This window comes from Barbatula barbatula (assembly GCF_947034865.1).
Source record: "Barbatula barbatula genome assembly, chromosome: 3".
NCBI lineage: Eukaryota > Metazoa > Chordata > Actinopteri > Cypriniformes > Nemacheilidae > Barbatula > Barbatula barbatula.
The window spans coordinates 7195811-7218094 of record NC_136764.1 but is presented as its reverse complement, the minus strand read 5'-3'; the positions used below and the strand labels follow the sequence as shown (position 1 = coordinate 7218094).

At 37.7% G+C, this 22284-nt stretch overlaps 1 protein-coding gene across 2 annotated transcripts; it reads left to right on the top strand.

The window, feature by feature from the left end:
• The first annotated feature begins 333 nt into the window (after positions 1-333).
• Positions 334-17093, top strand: fyco1b (FYVE and coiled-coil domain autophagy adaptor 1b). Of its 2 annotated transcripts, none has more exons than XM_079453615.1 (18): positions 334-571; positions 848-939; positions 2225-2331; positions 2884-3009; positions 5367-5473; positions 7149-7292; positions 7582-7675; positions 8085-10073; positions 10225-10317; positions 11695-11813; positions 11929-12096; positions 12195-12338; positions 13041-13234; positions 13804-13924; positions 14787-14873; positions 15075-15285; positions 15591-15700; positions 15780-17093. In XM_079453615.1, the coding sequence occupies exons 2-18, from the start codon at positions 888-890 to the stop codon at positions 15853-15855; spliced, it is 3942 nt and encodes a 1313-aa protein (XP_079309741.1). In that variant the 5' UTR covers positions 334-571; positions 848-887; the 3' UTR covers positions 15856-17093. The 2 variants fall into 2 exon arrangements, with proteins under 2 accessions (XP_079309741.1, XP_079309740.1); XM_079453614.1 differs by having other exon boundaries at positions 346-415.
• Positions 17094-22284: the final 5191 nt, after the last annotated feature.

Genomic DNA, 22284 nt, shown 5'->3' with positions numbered 1-22284 from the left:
CAAACTGTAAATCTACCAACCACGCTACCTTTTTAAAATCATGGTTATATGCATAATTTAATTTAAATCAATAAATAAAGTTTTATAGATAAATATGCAATGGCTATGTTAAAATTATATATGTCAGTGACATTAAGTGCATATTATTAATAATTGAACACCTTCTTTAGTAAAAAAGGAAATTAAAAATAATACTTTTATTCACTGCCGTTCCTACAAAATAATAATAATTCACCGCGTTCCTACCACGCAACCAAACTATGTGCATCGCGGAACCAATCGAACTGCGGTTCAAAATCCTCCCTTTGTGATTGGACTAGAGCGCCGTCACTTACCCATAGTTTCCGCCCAGCAATGGTGCAGGGTTTGTATCTACTGTAAATAATCAACCGCGGAGATCATCTTTCTTTATGGAGTATATAAAGAAATATACACATTTTGTTTACACATATTCATCTTTCTTGACATCGTTTTATTCGTCACAGGCTTATTTATCGTGTCGGTATATAAACGTGGCTGAATGATGTCGCTGTAAACGCCGTTGTTTACTCTAGAAAGTTAAGCTGAGCAGGTGCGTTTTGTTTCCTCAATCTAAATCTTATTATGGATGTGATGGTTAAAGTCAATTACAATCATTTCTAATTTGTTCATAATAATAAATCACCTTTCTCTCGTTTTAAAACAAAAGTAACACTGCTTGCACTTATTCACCTGCAGTCACAAGTATTCATCAAAGTTTTTTGAACAATGTTCTTTGGGTTCAAATAAGTTCAATTATTCCTTATTAATTTAACTTTACAATATAAACTAAAGATTACAGAAGCCCTTTGTTGTTTTTATTCCACAGGCACAATATCAATTTTGTGAGTCATCACATTCAGGCCAACATGAGTACAGTCGGAGAGAATCAGCTGCAGAGAATAATCCGAGATCTACATGGTACACATGGCTCTCTTTCTATCAGTGTTTCCCTTTCTGTTTTTCTCTTTAACCATCATGTGAACCGAGTAGCAGAAGTGTATTTGGCCAAGAACACTTTTGAGAGACACTGGTGTTTATCCCTCTGTATTGTAAAACATTATAATAATATCCATATAATCAGCAAATATTTTACCTGTCTAGTTGTGGCCTGCTCTAAAAACACAATTCCTTACTTAGAAGTTGCTCTTTGTCGATATTTAGCTCTATTTATAAATATTGTTTAATAATCCAGTATGACAATTTGGAAAGACACGGACAGTTACTCAGTTGTAGCGAATGTAAGCCGCCTGGACATATTATACAGTGCTAAATGTGTGTTTATCACTCTGTATCCTTGAATATTTTAGACTGAACATCAAATGCTGTACAAATTGCCCCATCGTGAACAAAAACACATTTGTGTGATTCATCATTCATGCATTTCTTAAGAAACATTTATCTCAAATAAATGATAGTCAATGGCTTATTACACCCTCGATAGCAATAACTGTAACCAATGTACAATTTTTGATTTCATCTGTCTATAGACCCATTTTTACAATTCCTGGGACACAGTGTGAAGTGGAATAGTTGATACCGACAGTCATGCATAATGCATATTGGTGTTAGTGTTATGGTTTAGGGATGTTTTACTGCACCTTACCATGATTGAAGGATGGAAAGAGAATATTCTCTTGGGGAATATGAGCTCCATCTGTTCAGAAACTGAAAATGAAGCGCCAAAGCAGATGGGCCATGCACCAAGAAACATAGAATTCACAGAATGGTTGAAAAACAAGAAATCGAATGTATTGAAATGGTCCAGACTAAGCCCAGGAATAAACTAATCCCTAGAACTGGTGTGGCGGGACCTAAAGTGTGTACTGTAGCTCAGAAGCCTACAAATGTCACTGATTTAAAATAGTTCTGTGAGCGGTGGATACAATTCTTCCACATAACATGCGTAACTCCAGAAAACCTTTGTTTGCATGTATTTTTGCTGATGTGAGTTTTAACACTTAATGACCAGTTAAAACATGAAAGATGTACGTGTTGTGGTTCATTATGGGTTAATTTTATGCATTCATATTTTTTAGTTGATGATCTGATCATGCATTTATGGTAAATAAAAAGCGAACCATAAAACATTTTACACTACTGTATATTCCAGCACATATATAACTTCAACTTTGACTGGATTGTACCACGCTGGAACAGCTTGAATATTTTGTGAAGACTTAAATCGAGATGTTTTCTTATGCAGATGCAGTTTCTGAGCTGAGCAAAGAGCACTGTGAGACAGGAGAACCCATCACCGATGACAGCCCCAACCTTCACAAGTTCTGCTATAAACTGGAGTACCTGCTGCAAGTATGACACAGTCTTTCAGATCATTTGACTTGTAACACTGGGGCTCGGTTTCACAGACACGGCTTATCTTAAACCAGGACTATGCCTTAGCTGAATGATATAAGATATTTATGTCGCTTTTTTTTATAAAAATGCCTTAGAAGAATACATTACTGGTGTGTATCTTGATACACAACAATGGCACTAATATATTTTAAGATATTTCTGGGCAAGTTATATTCAGCTAAAACAGGTCACACATTCATTCATTTTAGTCTGGGACTAGCCTTAAACCTGGTCTGTGAAACCGGGGCCTGGAGTTACTATTGTTATCCAATTGATTTAAGAAAGAAACAATAAATATTAATGCATTTCATACATTATGGTAAAACAGTTCAAAATAAATTCAGAACAAAATTATTTTGTGCACCAAAGTCACGGTAGTATTACTAACATGCAAGAAGAAGTGACGTAGTAATGCGGCGAGTAAAATATTACTAGTATTTGGTCCACTTGACATTTAAACTCATACATTTACGGTGTTTATTTTACCTGTGACTGTTTTTCGTCCAGTTTGACCAGAAAGAAAAGAGAACATTTCTGGGAAGCAGGAAAGACTACTGGGATTATTTCTGTGACTGTTTGGCAAAGGTTAAAGGAGCTAATGACGGCATTCGCTTTGTCAAATCAATCTCCGAGGTACAGTAATCCACTGCACGTGCCCACATCTCTGCTGGACAACACAAGTCTTCCAGCTCTTCTCATGTATTCTTTATTTTTTCGGACGTTTTAACAACCGTTGTCTCCTTCTTTACTCCTGAGGGTTTGAAGCAGGAGGTCACAGTGGTGTCTGGCCTCAGGTTGGTCGTGTTATTGTTAGACTACAGTAGCATTAGAGCGTGTAAAGCATTACAAAGTTTCTTTTGCTTAGTGTTTAAAAGGCGCCCTTCACTTAAGTATTAAACTTCGTAGTGTAAATTATCCCATATTATTTGTGCACCAGTGCAGATATGAAGGACAGCTCATATTTGTTTGGGTACTTTTCTGAGGAGTCATACTTAGGATCTTCACCTTTGGGACAATAAATTACAAGAAAATATTTTGACGTCAAATGAATGAGGAAGTAACTTCGAAACGAACTGAAACTAGGAACCAGTATTTCATGTAGACTTTGCTTGCATTCTTTTACAACCTACAAGAACATGATTTTAGATTTAGTCAGAGATTACTGAGAATGAAAATGTATTTATTTTCAATAGTAGTTAGGGAGATTAGTGAGTTGGATTGCCAGGGAAACGATATGACATGTTTCTTTCAATGAACTTTGTTGCAATGAAAGTTGGTTCGAATGAAATATAAATATAAATGTAGAAGATGCAAAGAGGTAATGCAATGTAAGTCACTTTGGATAACAGTGCCTGCCAGATGCATTGAAGGTAAAGTTCATCCAATAATCTGTCATCATTTACTCAAACCCGTATACATTTATTTGTTCCAATGAACACAGAGAAGTGGTAGTCAATGATGTCCCGGAAATGAAAATGACTAACATTCTTCCAAATATCTTTCTCTGTGTTCATCAGAACAAATTAAATTATACAGGTATGAAATTACACAAGGGTGAGTAAATGATGACAGAATTTTCATTTTTGGGTGAACTATCCCTTTAAGGAGTCATTGGGTTTCAACAAAATTCATTTACCACCACAATGGACGATTTTGAAAGAGTCTTGAGAGTCCAGAATGATCTAAAAATCCAACATTAGCTGTTGTCTGATGTTTCCATCTGTTGTCCTTATGTTCTGTGGTCACCTACTGTAATCCTCCATCTGTTTTTCTGACAGAGACAGACATTGTTTGTGTTGTAATAGTGTACTACTCATACTATTTTTTTACTTTATACATAGCATGCTTCTACTTTTCAGAACACACTGCACAGAATACTGCATCCCACAATGCAATGCACTTCGAATGCACCGTCAGTGATATCAGCTGTTTTTTCTAACATAATTTTCAATAAATAAGGTCCCAATAAACTGCTAGTTAAGCTATTTACGATTTTTTGGACACAAGGTTGGCTCAAAAACGTAAACGAAGTAAATTAAATGTGAAATGATGGTCATACATTTTTGAAATAATACTGCTTCATAAACACAGGCTTTTTCTGCAGTAAGTGATGTTTGCCGAGTGTTTTTGTTGTTTTGTTGTTTATGGTTGAGCATTAAATCATCCTTATGTGATCAAATCTTATTTATTTTCAAACACAAAAGTGGTAGAAGGTATATTTTGTACAATATTTGCTTTTAATGACCCTAGATGTGAGTAAAGCATCAACATGTGAGATGGGTGGTTCAGGTATTTTTTGGACAAATTTATTTAGGGAAACATATCAGGAAATATGCCGTTGATGTACAAGAAAAACAAAAAGCTAACTAGAAATAAAGCATACATTGACTTCAAAATATTTACATTTCGTTGGTCTCTTCTTAAAGTGACAGTTCACACGAAAACAACATTTCTGTCATCATTTACGCACCCTCTTTTAATTTCAAACCAGTGTGACTTTCTTTCTCCTTCAGAACACAAAAAAATATATTTGAAAGAATATTGGTGACCGAACAACAGCAGTACCCATTGACTGTTTCTGCAAGAGAAAAAATACATTCTGAAGAATGTTGGAAACGGAACGATGGTGGTACCCATTCACTTGGATTGGTTGTGTGTCTATACAATAGAAGTCAATGGGTACTGCTGTTGTTCGGTCACCAATATTCTTTAAAATATTTTTTGTGTGTCCTTTAGAAGAAAAAAAGTCATACAGGTTTCAAATAAAAAAAATGAGGATGGGTAAATGATGGCAATTTTTGGGCCAGCTTTCCCTTTAAAATCTTCTCAGAGCTGAGCTACAACACATTGAAAATCTTTGATACATCTTTAATAATAAGTTTGAATATATTCCTTTATAATAGGACAGACATCACTTTTGGCCAGTACTGTATTTTCACTCCTTTTTATTCAGTGCAAAAGCTCATTGTGCTCATTTCTTGTGATTATAGCTGAAGACGTCACTTGGGAAAGGACGGGCCTTCCTACGATACTGTCTCGTGCACCAGAGACTTGCAGATACTCTTCAGCAATGTTTTATGAACTTCAAAATCACATGGTAATATACTCACTGGAATTATGATCACGGTACCTTTTTCTTAACCCATGTAGAGTATGATTATAACATCAGAACTCAGCTTTCGCATTGAAAAAGTAAACAATCCAATGTGTCAGTGTAATGTCTTTAGCATGATATATAAAGGCAAAGATTGGTCAACAAACCCTTTGGTTTTAACCATAATTGCATTTTCATTTCCTTCTTTGAGTTAGAATTTCACATCAAAGAGTGAAACGAGAAGTTAGCTCCATTAACTGTTAAAGGCTTAGATTTGAAGGAAATTGGTTTGAGTTGAAACATACATTAATGAAATATTAAGGCAACAGTATAGATATTTAATGCAATAATGCATCAGTTAAATCTCAGTTTTTCTAAAGCCACTATTTACATCAGAGGATGTTGATGCAAAACATTTGTCCGCACCTCAGTTTTTCTATTCCTCAGTCCATTTTCACTTCGCTTTAAACAAGAAACCCGTCTACTTCCTCTGCCAGAGCATTTAGACGTGTAATGTCAGCGATTTTTGTTCTGATCTTGACCACAGAGGGCTCTGTGTGTTATACCGTTGAAGGATTTACATTGAAAAGTCATATGACTCGATTTCGTGTTTTCCTGTATCTTTGGTGTGTTACAAGTTGTTCATGCATGTATTAGACATGTTAAATTGCTAAAATGAAAGTCTCAAACCAAAAGAGATGTTTTATTTCAACAGAGGCTCATCCAAACCTGCGTAAAATCCCTCGTTTAAACACGGCCCCACATTTCTAACGTTGAAGAACATCGCCCAAATGTATACGCAGATAAAGAAGGCATGTCTATTCCCGCTGAAGTGTTAGTTGCAATTTCTTCAATAATGAAAACATACTAACAGGCTGTGAGTGAGAAACGGAAGACTGTCCTTGCAAAGTTGGATTTGCCCCACTTTTTAGAAACAGCCTTTGTGCACAGCCAGGTGTTAATGTGCTGCACACACTTGGATTTTGGAGTTGTGCTGTTTTGGAACAGTGTTGTAAATCAAACTTAACCACAGATTTCTAATTGTGTACTCGTTTTCTCTTTTGTAATGAAACACACAGTGTCTCCATGACATGGACGCAGCAACAACAACTATTGCAACGTACGCTTCTGGTCAGTCCTTAGATCACAAATGCAGAAATTGTTTTATATATATACGAGGCGCTTATCCTCTGGCTATAGTTAGTTCATTGTTAAACCTAATAGTTTTTCAAAATAAAACCTTGCGCTGGCAAAGTTGATTAATCCGCTTGGTCAAATATATTTTCTGGATCATATTTGACCTTGACCTCACACGGTACCGCTGACATTATCAGCTGTCAATATGCTTTGAAGGCTGATATACCGAATATGTTAAGGGGTGTTACATTTCCGCCAAATGCTTGAGCTATTTGTCCAATCACAACGCACTGGGTAGCTGGCCAATCAGAGCAGACAACGCTTTTCACAATGATGGATGAGCTTTGTTAAATATCAAAGTGTTACAGATAGGCGGGGCACAGAGGAGCAACAGTAATGCACGGTATGCGAAAACTAATGTGTTTTTTAAAACGTAAACGGCGTAAACACACTGTATTACACCAAATACACACAAAAATGTTCATTGTAGGCATCCGATACGACCCCTTTAATTTCATTAGACCTGTTTTTTTATATCTAGTGACTGGTATTACGAACGCAGTCCCTTCCTGAAGTCCCATCTTAACATTGACATCATCAACCATCTGTATGAACTCAATGAGGTCCAGTTTGATGTAGCATCCAGGGGTCACGACCTTGACTCCGACTGGCCCACCTTTGCCAGGTAATTCATGATGGTTTAACCCTTGAACAGGTGTATCACAATAGTAATATCCCAGTTTCAACACGTTTAACCCCTTTTTATCTGTGCATTGCATGGGTTTTTAGATGCAATAACATCATTGTAAAATATTTCTGCATTAAATTAAACCAATTTTGTTATTATATTGCCATTGCCATTAGCATTAGGCAACAACACAAGGTCATCTATTGGCATCAATCCTAACATCCTGTGTAATTCATGACTAGATACTCAGCAAAAGGACTGAAGTGTTTGTTTTGTGCACATACAGAAAGACTCTGGGATCAGCATTCTCATCCGCTCATGCGTGGAAACCACCCAGTCGCTGCTCCAGTGTCACCAGTCTGGTCAGCAGTTACTCACAGGTTTAGTAACACATTAGGCCCTATTTGAACTTTATTTTTGGGTTCGTGCCTTAGATTTTAATACATAAATACATGGACCCCCTTGAAAACGAGATCTCATCACGCATTTCAAGGGGTTTATCCAATAAATACATTTGAATTAAGGAATTAATTCTCCAAAGTTGAACATAAAAATGACATGACAGCAAATGCCTCAATTTTGCATTTGCAGGCCCCCGAGGTTAAATACAATGTTGTGTGTGCCCCCCTAAAGACAGATTTGTGTAATTATTGTATCTGTTCATTTTATTGTTTGCTGTTGCCTTTATATGCATTAAACATTTTTTTATTGGATGCAAGAATAATAGTAATTTAATAAGTCATACTGTCCTTGTTAATAAACTTAAGTCGTCACTTTTACATCTTGCAGCAAACTCAGGAATTTATTACAGGCCAGGATTTCGGTTCCAGTCTTCTAGGTGATCTGGGAGAGCTGGGAGAGCTCTCCTGTACTGCTTCTGAGAACCTTCGCTTACAGCTTGACCAGTCTGAGCTGAAACAACAAGAGCTCATGGAGAAGATCCGGCTGCTGACCGATGAAGCAGCTGATCTGGGGGCCGTGGTCAAGGATCTGGAGGAACAGCTATCGGCTGCTAAAAGTCCAGAGAGAAGAGTGCAGTCTGCAGGGGTTGAGCAGATGGTCATCAAGACTGTCAAAGAGTGCACCGATCGTCTCCAAACCACCACGCAGGAACTGGAGGCTCTACGACTTCAAGAAGCATCAGAACGCAACCTGGAAGCCAAGCTGAATGTCGCCGAGAACAGAAACATGGAGCTGCTGGCCAAATTCGACGGAGCTTTGAGCGAAAAAGGACAGCAGGCCGCCAGCTACTGCAACTCGGCCTGGACGATCCAAGAGCTTCTGACCAAATTAAAAGAGGCAGAGCAAGAGAGAACCGAGTGTAAACGACTTGCTGAGCAACTTGCTCAGGAGCTGAAGCAACAGGAAGTGAAACTTAAAGAGATGGACGGCAAACTGGACACATTTAACACGACTGCCAACAAGGAACGAGCAGCTGGGGATGAGCTACAGATGACCGTAGACCGCCCCCAGGGAGCGCTCTCTCTGAAGGACCGGGAGATGGATAACCTTCGAATGCAATTGCAGGACTTGCAGAGCCCACTGGAGACACGAGAGTCCCATCTGGAGGAGATGAAGAGACGAAAGCAAGAGGAGCTGCAACAGAAGGGCTTGCTCGAGGAGCAACTCAAGGCAAAGGAGTCCGAGCTTACCGTCTGCATCGACAAGATCCGCAAACTGGAGAGTGACAATGAGCGATTTGCTACGGACAGTCAGAACTTGCAAACTCAAGCCAGGAAACTGGAGGAGTACAAGAACCAGTGCATAAGCTTAATGGAGATCAATGCAAAGCTGATCCAGACTGTGAAAAGAAATGAAGAAAGCAGCAAGGAGCTGGCACAAACCAAGAATGGTCTGGAGAGAGAGCTGATGACTGCACGTTCATCGGAGACACAGCTGAGAATCAGACTGGAGTCTGCTGGACTTACGGTGGAGAACCAACACCCCGAGGAGTGTGTTTTGAATGGCCAGGTGAAGAAAGATGAGCCAGAGACTAGAGAGCAATCCTCAAGTTCTGATAGGGAAGAATCCACCTCAAGGTTGGCTCTGGCTGAGGCTCAACTTGACCTTAACATGAAGGAGGTTTGCAGACTTCAGGACGAGGTTTTGGAACTCCGGGGGCAGCTCCTGGTGAGCTCAGAGGAGAGGGTGAAGATCCAGACTCTGCAACAGGTTACGGAAGTCTCTCGAGAGGACCTCCGGGCTCAGACGGAGCAACTCAAGAGCCAGGTGGAAGAACTAAACCGGAGACACGTGGAGGAACTGATGCGTTGTAGGGAAAGAGAAGAGACCCTGGTAAAGGAGAAAGATAAGGAGGCCAAAGCCCGAACGAATGCCATGAGGGAAGAGCTTCATGAGGTGAAGAAACAAAACGACAGTCTGGTGCTAGAGAACAGAGAGGCTCGCGAGGCCTTACACAGGGCCAACACGGAAACGGCAGAGCTCGGGGTTCACGTTTGCATGCTGACAGGACAGAACGAGGAGGCTACGCTGCGATGGGAGGAGATGTCCGCCAACTTGCAGGATATACAGACGGAGGCACAGGAGGAGGTGCGAACTTTGAGTGAATCTCTGGAAGACATGAAGAAGGATCATGCAAGACTTCATGTGCAGCTAATGGACGTGGAGGGACTTCCTAAAGTTGTGCAGGAGTTGCAGGAACGTCTTGAAAAGGCAGAAGAAGAAACGAGGAGTCTTCAGGAGACCAGGCAGAGAGAGGTGGATACCCTGAGGTCCCAGCTGACCGAAGAGGCTGCACACCACGAAAAAGAAGTGCAGGTAATAGAAGTGAACACTTCTCATAGATGTTGTGTTTTTTTGTTGTGTTTTTTTAATCACACCCACTCTCATGCTGATGCTTTGTGATAATGACTCATTTTAACATGTGTTTTGTGTTTATTCAAATGTATTTTTGTTTGTCTTTATGAAGTGTCTAAATGAAGAACTGGATGAACTGAGAAAGAAACTGGAGGTCGAACTTGAGAAAGTTTCGGGTCTTGTGTCCAAAGCTTCAGAGCTGGAGGTATTATGATCATCATGTCATTATACTGTAGATCAGGGGTTTTCAAATGTTTTTGTAAACCAAAGCCCTCTGACCTAAGTCATTTACTTGAAGTACCCCCTGAGAGGTACTCCCCCTGAGGAAGTAAATCTTTAAATAATTTAAAAGCTCATTTAAAGTCCCTGTGAAATTAAAAAAACAATTCTTATTTTTCATGAAATATTGCAGCGTTTATGTACAGTAAATAGCTTATCAATCTGGGTCATTATATTTTTAGAATTCATGTACCCTCATAATCTTCAGTTAAAATCTGAAAATGCACTTCCGCCCTGAAATGACTTTCCATCTCAAGTGACGTAATTTAGAGGGTTTGGCCGGAGCATCCGTTAACTCCTCCCCTTCAACTCTCAGTCTGGTGCCAGATTATTTCAAAATCAATCAAAGCTGTTTTTACACATCCAATCCAGTCGCACTGAAAAATGCAAGCCACGCCCACAAATTTTCTCCTTTGAAATTCCTTTTCACTCCGAAATGTGTCAGAACACGGAAGTAAAAACGATCGCAACTTCTGGTTCACGGGGACTTTAACTTCAAAAACATTTATTTTTGTGTCCTGAGGTTTTTATCACTAGTATTTTACACCACAATTGTTATTTCTAAATAGGCAATTACATTTTTTCAAAGTAATGGATACAACTTGTATGTGCACTGGTAGATATACAGTTTAGGACCCTGCTGCTGGATGCAGTATGTGACATCTTCAGCACGATGCACAAACTCTTTAAAATCCTTACACAACGTCATGTAAGGGCTGTCAAACGATTAATCGCATCCAGAGGAAAAGTTTGTGTTTTCATAATATATGTCTGTGTACTGTACATAATAGTTTTGTATTTATAAACACAAAAAAATACACATACATGTATATAGATTTATGTAATATTTAGATGTATTTGTTTACATTTACCAATAAATTTAATTATATATAAATGTTTATCAATTCATATATTTGATATTTTTCTTAAATATATACAAATGTGTGTGTATGTGTTTATAAATAGAAAATTAATATGCGCAGTACACAGACTTATATTATGCAAACACAGACTTTTATTATGGAGGAGATTAATCATGATTAATCGTTTGACAGCCCTACCTTATGTCATACGTAGCACCTAAACTCTGGAATAGCCTTCCTGATATTATTCGAGGATCATACACACTCGCCCAATTTAAATCTAGATTAAAGACACATCTTTTCACTTAATGCAAAATATGCTAAATAAACCACCAGGAGATGCTGACATTAGATATTATTTACTAGGTCTTTTTTATAACAAGTTAAACTATTCACGTTCTGTGTTTTTTTTTGTACTCATGTGTGTTTATGTTTAAAAGTCTGTCAACAGCGAGTACAGTCAGATGATCGAAAAGAAAAACAACCTCATTGGTGATTCTGAAACCGTTATTGATCAGAAAGAGGAACAGATAAAAAACCTGCGAGAGAACTTATCGAGGTAAGATATTTCTGTACCTCTTTTCTGGTAGTACACAGTTTTAACATAAATGCACAAAATAAAAATAACAGTTTTTATTTCACGACCTGCCGATATGTCTGAATGTTCCTGTCAGAGCTGAGGAGCAGTCGGCTCTTGCACAGAAGGCCTGTCATGAGCTGGGTGTGAATTTGAGCAGAAGTGCGATGGAGAAACAAACCCTCGAGCTGAAGATGTCCTCTGAGATTGATGACCTTTCTCGCACCAAGAGGAACCTGGAAGAGAGGCTTATTGAACTTATAAGGTGCCGCGTTTTGTACCTTCTGAACTGTTTTTTTTCTATATTTGAAGAGTTCTTTGTTGTATCTGCTATTGTATTACTAAGCTTTGGCACTATTATAGGGAGAAAGATGCTTTGTGGCAGAAGTCAGATGCGCTGGAGTTTGAGCAGAAACAGAGGGCCGTAGAACAGACAGACCGAGACGTGACGTACTGTTTCAGCTGCCACAACCACTTCAGCTGGATGCTGCGCAAACACAACTGCAGGTAAAAGAGGAAACTTGAGTAAATGTGAAGTTGTTTTGAGTTGAAGAGGGCAGTTTCTCGCACAGTTTGACACTTTGAAAGCATTTTTGTTTATTGAAATCAAATAAAATATTTGCCTAAAAATTATTGGGTAAAAATAAACCAACAAATAATTTAAATGTTGAAAAAAATAAACTGTAATAAGCTTAAAGAACTTTTCAAATTAATCTAAACTAAAACTAAAATGAATGAGTCTTATATAGCAAGACAAAATAACAAATACATAAAGTGAGAAAAGCTTAAAACAATTAGCTAAATATTTAACTAAAATATAAACATAAAAAGCTTTAAAAAAAATTAAATTTAAAATATTAATAAAAACAACATCAAACTAGAATAACCCTGCTCCTCTCTCTTAAATAGAGCTAAATGATTACATTACATTACATTAAGTAAAAAAACATGTTTTTAACTTGACATTGTCTTGTATCATCAATGTGGATGGAGATGCTGAAAAAAAACACATCGACTAATCTGTAAACCTTACAGATCTGTAAAAAGGATGTGTGCACAAAATGTGTTCTCTGTGTTGTTCCCTTAACTTTTGACATGTTCTCCACTGGCTTCTCATTGGTTTCTGATTCCATTATCTTGTTTTTGTTATGAAGAAGTCATTGATGATGAGTTATTTTAATTATATGGTTTTTTTGCATTGCGTTTTAGGTTATGCGGGCGTCCCTTCTGTTACCACTGCTGCAGTTATGCTGTGACTGGCCAACAGGGCGGCGCTAAAGAGCGATGCTGTAAGGACTGCCACACCCGTCACAGCCACCCACAGACAGATCCTGGTAGTCCTTTACATCCACCATACAGCACAGCACCAAGTCCTACCAGAACCAGCACACCTGGAGTCAAAGGTGAGAGGTCATTGAGGACTTTTCAGATGGGGGGGGTTTATGTGAACGTTGATTCAATGCTAATAGCCGTGTGTGAAATGCTAACTGAGTGTATAACTTGGTCGTTCAATCTTGTTTCTTTTGTTGCTGAAAAAGAAAAAAAATGGTTGTAAACGTCATTGAATGCACATTTGTCCAGGGTCACTTGTAGCAATGAACCGTCCAACAAAATAGCTAGATGTCGTATAATGTAGCTATTCACCATTCTGATGAAGAATCAGATTTCTTGCAGTTTGTTTGTTTCTTTACCAACTACTGGCCTGGCATGCATAATTCAGCAGTTGTATTAATTTTCACATCATACTCATACATATAAAGTTGAATCTAATAATGTAAAGAACATTCTGTGAAAATATCACCTTAACATCTTCCATTTTGACATCAAAGATGGAAATTAACGTGAAATGAACTGATGCTCATCCCAAAATAAGATTTTGATATTTTTGCTTGGATTTTACAAACAGGGTCTGTAATCGCTCTGTGTGAATCACAGTATAATTCTGTGTGTAATGTGAGTGTTTTCCACACAGGGGAGCTGAAGACCCCTGAGCCGGACGATACGATGTTTGACATCATCTCTGAAGATGAAGTTAGCGGTGTCTGTGAAAATTCGCTGTACACCACTGCACTCTCTACAGAGACAGGACAGCTGTGAGACACACAGTGTTAATACTTCTATCATTACTTTATTAAGTCATGTAAAACCCAAGAGCATTTAGCTTATCCTCACAATGTAACACGTCAGGTTATTCGGCTATAATGTAGGTCATACCAGAACGCACACACACACACACATTCCTGTCTTGTTAACACAGATACTCGGCACTAGTTTGAACGTAAACACAACACGGTAATTTGTTTGTGCTAAAACATCAAACAAAATTAAATGGGCTCCTGCTGAGCCAAACACGGTTTCATTATTGGATTAAATTTTCATTCATCAGAGTAAATTTGACATGAACGCAAGCTGATGCGAATTCTAATGTGTGCTAATGTACTGCTAAAACTACATCAAACATTTTTCTTTTCTTGAATTAGTTTTGAAACAATTTTGTATCGTGTGAAGCAGCTTTTTTTAAAAACACATTTTAGCGATCGAGACATGGGGTCAAAACAGTAAAGAATTAACAAAAACATATACATTTTCTATAAAGAGTACACAAGGTAGCTCTGCAGACTCCAAATAATTGTCTAATGGATTGTAGTCATTTGTTTCTCTTATCAGACCGTTATATTTCAATGTATTATTCAATTATATTTGTTTTAATATCTAATAATTATATAATATATAAAAGCAATATAATTACCAACAAAACACTGACCTTATTGATACAATATATTTTGATAAATATTGATACTATATTTATTGATGGGTTTCATTAGTGATTTTTCTTCTGCTTCTGTCTGCAGTTATTGTCACACATTATGTGCGCTTTTCTTTGTGTTACTGGATTAAAATAAATGTAAATGTATGTTTGTTTGTTTGTTTTTGATATGTTGACATCCGCAACAGTGACATCACAAGCACAGACGACTCGGACGACCTGATTGGCTCTGTTCAGGATGCAGAAATCTGCCTGCTGAAATCTGGAGAGATGACGTAAGACACAACACAACATTTTGATAAACTTATAAAGCATAGATTTTAACCTTTGCCACGATGCTTAATAATTCACTATTAGGCCTCAGCTATAGAGGCCGCAAGAGTTTCTCATGAGCACCTGTACTGAACAAAACCAACATGTTACAAGTCGAATGTGTGCGTTCAGAATGATGACATCACACACAGTCTTTTTCTCAGGTTGTCAGTGTCGTACAGTCTCAAGGACTTGGCTCAGTTTGGTGAAGGGTTCAGAGAACTCTTCATCAAGTCCAGCTTTTACAGTGTCCTTTCCATAACTGCTGCTCATCCCGGTCCTACCATCAGCTGGATCTTCTCTTCTGATCCCAAGAGCATCGCCTTCAGCGTGGTGTACAGAGAGAACACAGACTTGCCTCTGGAACAGGCTAAGGTAACACACTCGAGGACATCACAAGGTGCACAAAGGTGCGGAAAGTTTGGGCTAAATTTGTGCTGTCAGTGTTAAAGCAGCGAGAGGCTGTGCTGTAGCGTGTGTGTTTATAGTATATCAATGGTTTTAATTCAGATGTTCATTTAGCAGGTAAACATATTTTAGGTGCTTTTGGGGCTAGTGGTCACACGTATCACAGCTTTCAGACCACAGCACCTGCCCTCGCCTCAGACAAAAATGATGAATGATGATGAAATCGTTCATTGTGATTAAATGAATCTCCAAACTTGATTTGACGTTTTCAGGTTCTCATCCCTCTGACAAGATGCAACTCCCATAAGGAAACCATTCAGGGGCAAGTGAAGGTCAGGAACCCTGGAGAATTCACTCTCATCTTCGACAACTCCTTCTCCAGGTTTGTGCAGAGATGTCTGTTTTCATCCAACAAATCTCCCAGGATCCACACTTCAATTCTGAATGTTTTGTGTTTGTAGGTTTGTTTCGAAGAAAGTCCTGTACAAACTGAGTATAGAGACGCCAGAGGTCTGCAATGGAAGGGATTCTCCTTAAACAGGAAAACATCACACACACATGAACACTTGATCAAGGGGACTTCATGTTGAGGGTTCTGCTCATATATGAAGCCAAACTTGTGTTGCTGCTTGAAAAGATTTGTGTGGCCTTTAGAGGAAAATCTAATGACTCTGTCAAGAATATGCAAACTCAATTTTTAATGCTTGCTTAAAAAATATTCAAGATATTTTCGGACAACAATACTGTGATATTGCATCTTGAAAATATAATTTGCAATATAGGAAAAATGTTTACTCATTATGCTTTATACTGCCTTTAGTTTATTTAAACAGAAATAACTGCATTGCAAGGTTTACTGTAAATCTTTAAAAACTCTTACCGTTTTACAATAATGACAATATAACAAGAATCATAAAACAAAATTAATGAAAATGCACTTAATCCTCATAAAAATATTATGACAACTGTAAAACAGTGATCATAAAATTTGACAATAATTCCTTTTTTATTTTGGGGTTCAATATAATCCTGACATGTTTTTGTGAGATTCACCTACTTTGCGATTGGTTGAAACCACATTCCAATTATGTCACGTCATCAAACAAACAATTTTATGTTTTGTCATAAGTCGAAGTGTCAGCCTTATTTATTAGACGGCCAGGGTCTTTTTTTTATTGGGTGAACATTCACTTTAACGCAGACACATGAAGCATGCTGTATGAACAAGAAGTCTACAATACATTAGAGAGCTGTGTGGTCAAAAGTAAAAGATGCGTCTATATGAAGGATCTGACTGCGTAGTATGCACTACAGAAAAGCTTTATTGTTACTTTACTATACTGTTTGTTTTACAGACATGAGAGAGTGAAGTGTCGGTCTCTTGCGAAAATGCACAACATACAGGAGTGGGTACAAAATGCTTGAAGTCTTTCTAGCTAATGAATTCACAAATGGGGAAAATCTCCCAATTGTTTGCACGAATGTACTCATTTTGTTATGACGTTTTTGTTCAAACAACTATTATTTCTATGCAGCCAAAAATTGCTTCTTTCATAATAAGCTCATTGTTTAACAAGTTATTTTCATTCAGCTAAATCTAGACAAGCATTTATAAGCAATAACTCGGTTGTGTTTTTGCACAATAAGAATATGATTGTGTTTCTTTTTGGGTAATAACACAAGTAATGCCCACTAGAGGTGAATGAAGTAAATAGCACTTTTAACTTTTTTAATACAGTAGTTCCATTAAAATGAAAATAAATAATTTATACTCTACTGTTGCACTTTTTGTACATGTTCCAAATCTAAATACTGTAAACTTAGATTAACTTAGTGTGCAGGTATAACAGTGATGTTATAATCCGGATGGTTTGAAATGATACATTTAATTTAAAACGGATTCATTTTATTTTAAGGGTCGAAAGTATATTTGTCTAAGTGCCCAACAACATCCCTTTACCATGACAGCATCCCTGCAGCGCACAGCCTCGTATGCCTCACTGGCCTTGCCATCTGCTCCAAAAATATTCTTACATTCTCCACAGTGATTAGTCCTCCATGCGTGTATCCACTAAGGATATTGATTATTCCCAGGCATGGCTTTATCCAATCAGCAGCAGGATGCTGTTGCCCGTGGTTACAGCATCCAGCTCTGCCGAGATGGAGTGGCGTTAAGCTCACAGCGGAGTGTTTGTGGTGCAGTCCAGACCGTTTCTCAAGGTTAATGATCTTATTGTAAATCAGATCACATCCTATGACCGGCCTGCAATGATCAGAGATTTACAACACATACAGTGAGAGAAACGGAGAGAGAGAGATGGGGGAAGGTGTGAGATGAATAACAATTACATTTACAGACAGCGACTCGCATGCACTTCAAGGTTGTGTATATAGAGGGGAGGTCAAATGTAATACTTGGAGAATCCATATTGCTCAACAAGTAATCTGATTGAATGCCTGTGGCGGATACAGGTCTGATACACTACAGTGCTGGCCAACCAGTGTGTTTTCCATCATATTCCTTTATTTGTAAGACTTTAGGAAATTGCTCTGGATTCTCTCTCGCTTCTGTATGCACTGTAGTGTGCAGAGACATTTTTGTGTCTCCATAAAACGTACATACATGGTCTGGATTAGCATACGATCATACTAGCGTCGTACTGTATATACAGTATGCTGTGCAATATCTATATTTGAAATGTAACAAATTATCATGTTAACTGCCCTGCCAATCCCATAATGCAATGACTTCACCTTACATTTCCAATGTTATGCATATGGACCATGCAATGACATCCACTCCAAATTTTAAGGTCTAGACTCATTTGCTTGGTCTGTGTCGTGTGTTTTTTGCACTAGGTGGCAGTCTTACCTGCTGGAGTATAGCCGTTATAAATTACACCCATGAATGAGACTAGTGGTATTTATATTTTTTGATGAATAGAAGTGCATTTATTAAAACTATTTAAATAATCGTTTTAAAGATGACTACATTTCTTATCTAGCAGCTGCTGTAAGGAACAAACTTAAACCACCTGAAAGATACGAAGAAAAAACACCATCAAATATGTTTTGAAATCAAAATTCTGGTAAATTAGTACTGCTTTTTTTAGATACCTTTATCTAAAACCTGTTTGATGACAAAGGACAATGAGCTTAAGTATTGCGACACACATCTGGTTTATCAGACTTGAAATGGAGAGTTAAAGGGATAGTTCACCCAGAAATTATAATTCTGTCATTTATTTGCTCTAAACCTGTATTCATTTCTTTGTTCTGCTAAACACATAGATATTTGGAAGAATATCAGTAAGCAAACACATCTTATCCCCCATTTACTGCCATATAGGGGAAATAAATACTATGGGAGTCAATGGGGGATGAGTTACTGACATTCTTCCAAATACCTTCTTTGTGTTTAGCAGAACAAAGAAATGTATACTGGTTTGATACAACCTGATGGTGAATAAATGATGACCCAATTTTCATTTTTGGATGAACTATGGCTTTAATAGTCCACTACTGTTTGTCTGTTGATGGACGTTTTTATTTTAAAAACCAACAGCATGCCACTTGGCTTTATGCAGTTATGCAAATAAGCATTCTTAATGTGGCTCAAGTGTTGATATATATTCATTATGGATGAATTTTCTTTATTAAAAAAGCCCTATGAGATTTGTAATGTTTATTACACATTTACCCTGCATGGCCGTAAGACTCCACAAAAAGATGATACCGCGATATCTATTAAATAATGTCAAACTCATCTTTATTTCTGTAACATTTTACAAAAAGATTGTATTTGTTGACATTTGTAAATGCATTAGCCAAACACATGCATGACTCTTTGTCAATGTTAGTAAATCCCTACATAATTGTTCATTTACTTCATTGTGCATTAATTAATGTTACAGCTTTTTTTGCTCTCTTGCTTGTGTGCTGTCGGCATTCAGTGTGCATTTCAAGATCCCAGCTGACATCTCGCAGATGCGGGTCTTATTTCTCAAGGTGTTTGTCCACAGGGACTGTTCATCACAAACATCCACCTTGTCAAACGACAACCTTTTTTCAGCTCTCTGCGTCTCATCTAACGTGTTTTTGTCCTTTTGCTCTCTGTCCTACTTTTCTGTTTTCCACATTGTTGCATCTTCCTCTGTACATTTTTTATCTAATAGAAATGTCAGCAGTGTAAAGGTTATTGTCATGATGGTTTCCAGGGTGTTGCTACGCGGTGGCTATTAGGCGTTTCAGATGTTTGTAGAGACAAAGATTGTTTAGGTTGCTTAAAGAAAGTAAGCACTGATGTCGTCTTGTTTTCGTCCTGATCAGTTTTCCTAGTTACCTATTGCGCTATAGTTTCTATAGTTACCAGTGTCTTGTGTAGTTCTCTTGCTAGTCTACATACTCATGGTCTTGTGTACTGTGTAGTTGATGGTCAGACCTCATTTGTGTTGGTGTAGTTTGTATTCTGTTTCTTCTGCCCTTCATTGAGTTTGGGAACTTAAGATACGAAGTGTTGTTCCTTTTCATGCTTGTGAAGATCGCAGTACGTTTGTGAACTCCGTATTATTTCTAAACCACATTTGTCCAAACACGGTTTCTCCAAATCGTATTCACAGAAACTGAATTTGTAGCGGCATTCATTCATTTTTTTCCTAATCTTATTTGTTGTTTGTAATAACGTGTTTTTTGGTGCGTTCCCTTCCGTTTCCTTTATATCCGGTGGGTTCATTTGTTTAGGCAAGTGGAAGGGGTGAACGACCGGATGGCCAACTTTTTTCTACGGCCAAGTTTAATTGGAAGCCGATACAACGATCTCTTCTTAAAAATGTTAGAAAATTGTCATTGAACGGTTCTGGTTGATTCATTCATGTTTTCTGGTCCTTTTTTTAATTCCCATCTCAGCTGTCCAATTGATTGTTTCCATGACAACTTGCAGCTCAAATCCTCTATTCAAAATAAGAGAGCCGGCCCTTGCCAGTATTATTATTATCATTCAATGATGATAATAACAACAACAACAACAACAACAATAATAATATTTGTAATAACTATTATTATTATTATTATTATTATTGCAACCACCCACAACATGGCAATGTTTACATCGACACATTTTTATTTTTGAAGAGAAACATCTGCTTATTTTATCAGCTGCACAGATAAATTGAGTCTTCAAATTAGATTTGCTTACACACTGGGGTCTCGGCCTTCCGCGTGTCCCTCCATGTTGCCGTTTATTTCAACACACGTGCATGACAGCACACATTATATCATGTGTCACTTCGGAGCCGAGATGTTCTCACAGGCCAGAAGGACTTGATTTAGTGGGAATTTGAATCAGGTCATGCGTAGGATGGCGTACTCGCATGCGGATCCTTCAGACGGCTGTGATTACGGCCATCACCCAAGGTTTTTTTTCTTCGAGCACAGAATAAATGGCTCAGTAATTACAACATATCGCTGCAGGCATTGGAAAGGACACGCTTTCCAGCGCAGGTTTCCATGGATACCCTTTCTGTTCTGAAACCTTACTAATACGAGTCATTGGACTTCCATTAGACAGCCGAGCTGCGGTGGAAGAGAGCATGTTTCAACAGAGCTGCAGCTAGGAACATACCTTACATACACAACTAGATTTCAGTGTTGGTAAGCAAACAATATTGAACCCCATTGACCTGAACGAACACAAAACCACTTCTCTCAAAATAACTTATGTTGTGTTTCACAGTCATATACAGGTTTTGAATCAAATGAGGGTGAATAAAAATTACAGATGTTTTATTTTTGGGTGAACTATCCATTTAAAAGCAGTCGAGAAGATCAAGAGCAATTAAAGAGCAAATTTTGTTTTCTTTTTAAAAGGGAAGTTCAATCTTATTGAGACCGACGTGAAGAACATCTCAAAGCTCACTGATATACATGTAGCATGATTAACGGTTGCTTTACGATAAAATTATTTTGCTTATTTCTGCGTTACGTTACTGTCATCTTTGTATTCAATGATCTATTACACTGTCTAAATAGTCATTGCATTGCATAACCATCTATTTAAAACTAGTACCTTATGCGAATGGAGGATGGAAATGAAACCCCTAAAACTCTTTCTGCCATCTGCAACTTGCCTGTCTATCACCCGACAGCTCGATTTATACATCATTATGAACTTAATGTCAAAATTGGAGTTCAAAACTGTCTCCTTTACCCTACGGTTTTGTGGAAAATGTCCATTTAATGCCATTTGACTTTAGATGAGTAAATAAATAAGTCAGTTATTGAAAGAACAGCATGTAATGCAAGTACATTAAATGACTAACAAAATGAAGTGTATTTACCTACTTTCGTTTTTCAGGAGAACAACCATTTTATTGCAACAATTAGTTAAGGAAGCTATTACTCTGTGTACATGGAATAGCTTTATGGCCTATACCATCAAATTTTAGCCATGATTGAAATTTTGACTAAATGAATAAAATATTTGACATCAAAGCTCACAGACATTCAACTAAATGTCCACAATATTCCCTTCTATTTTTTTGCCAAAAACATGTTATGGAGTGGTGACGTTTCACCTCTCCTCTCAACACTCATTTACTGAAGCAGGTGCCGCAGTTCTCCACCTGCTCTCAATAGAGTTCAAATATCTAATTGAAAAATTACCGCACATATTAACCCCGATAATTACTGAGCTTTAAACCTTACAGATGTGACACACATTGTAATCATTTAATATTCAATACACATAAAAAGCCTTTTGAAGAAAGAGCCTCGGTGCCCATAGCCGTATGGTTAGTGCGCCGAGATATGGTACCAGTGCACTTGCAAGACCACCCGTTGAGAGAAGAGAGAGGGTTAGTGTACTTTTTTTTCATTTGTCTGTTAATAAAAAGAAACGTTAAATCTTTATACAGCTGTGAAAAAAAGAAAATTTTAAAATTATTTTCAGTTTTTCTGAATTTACTATTT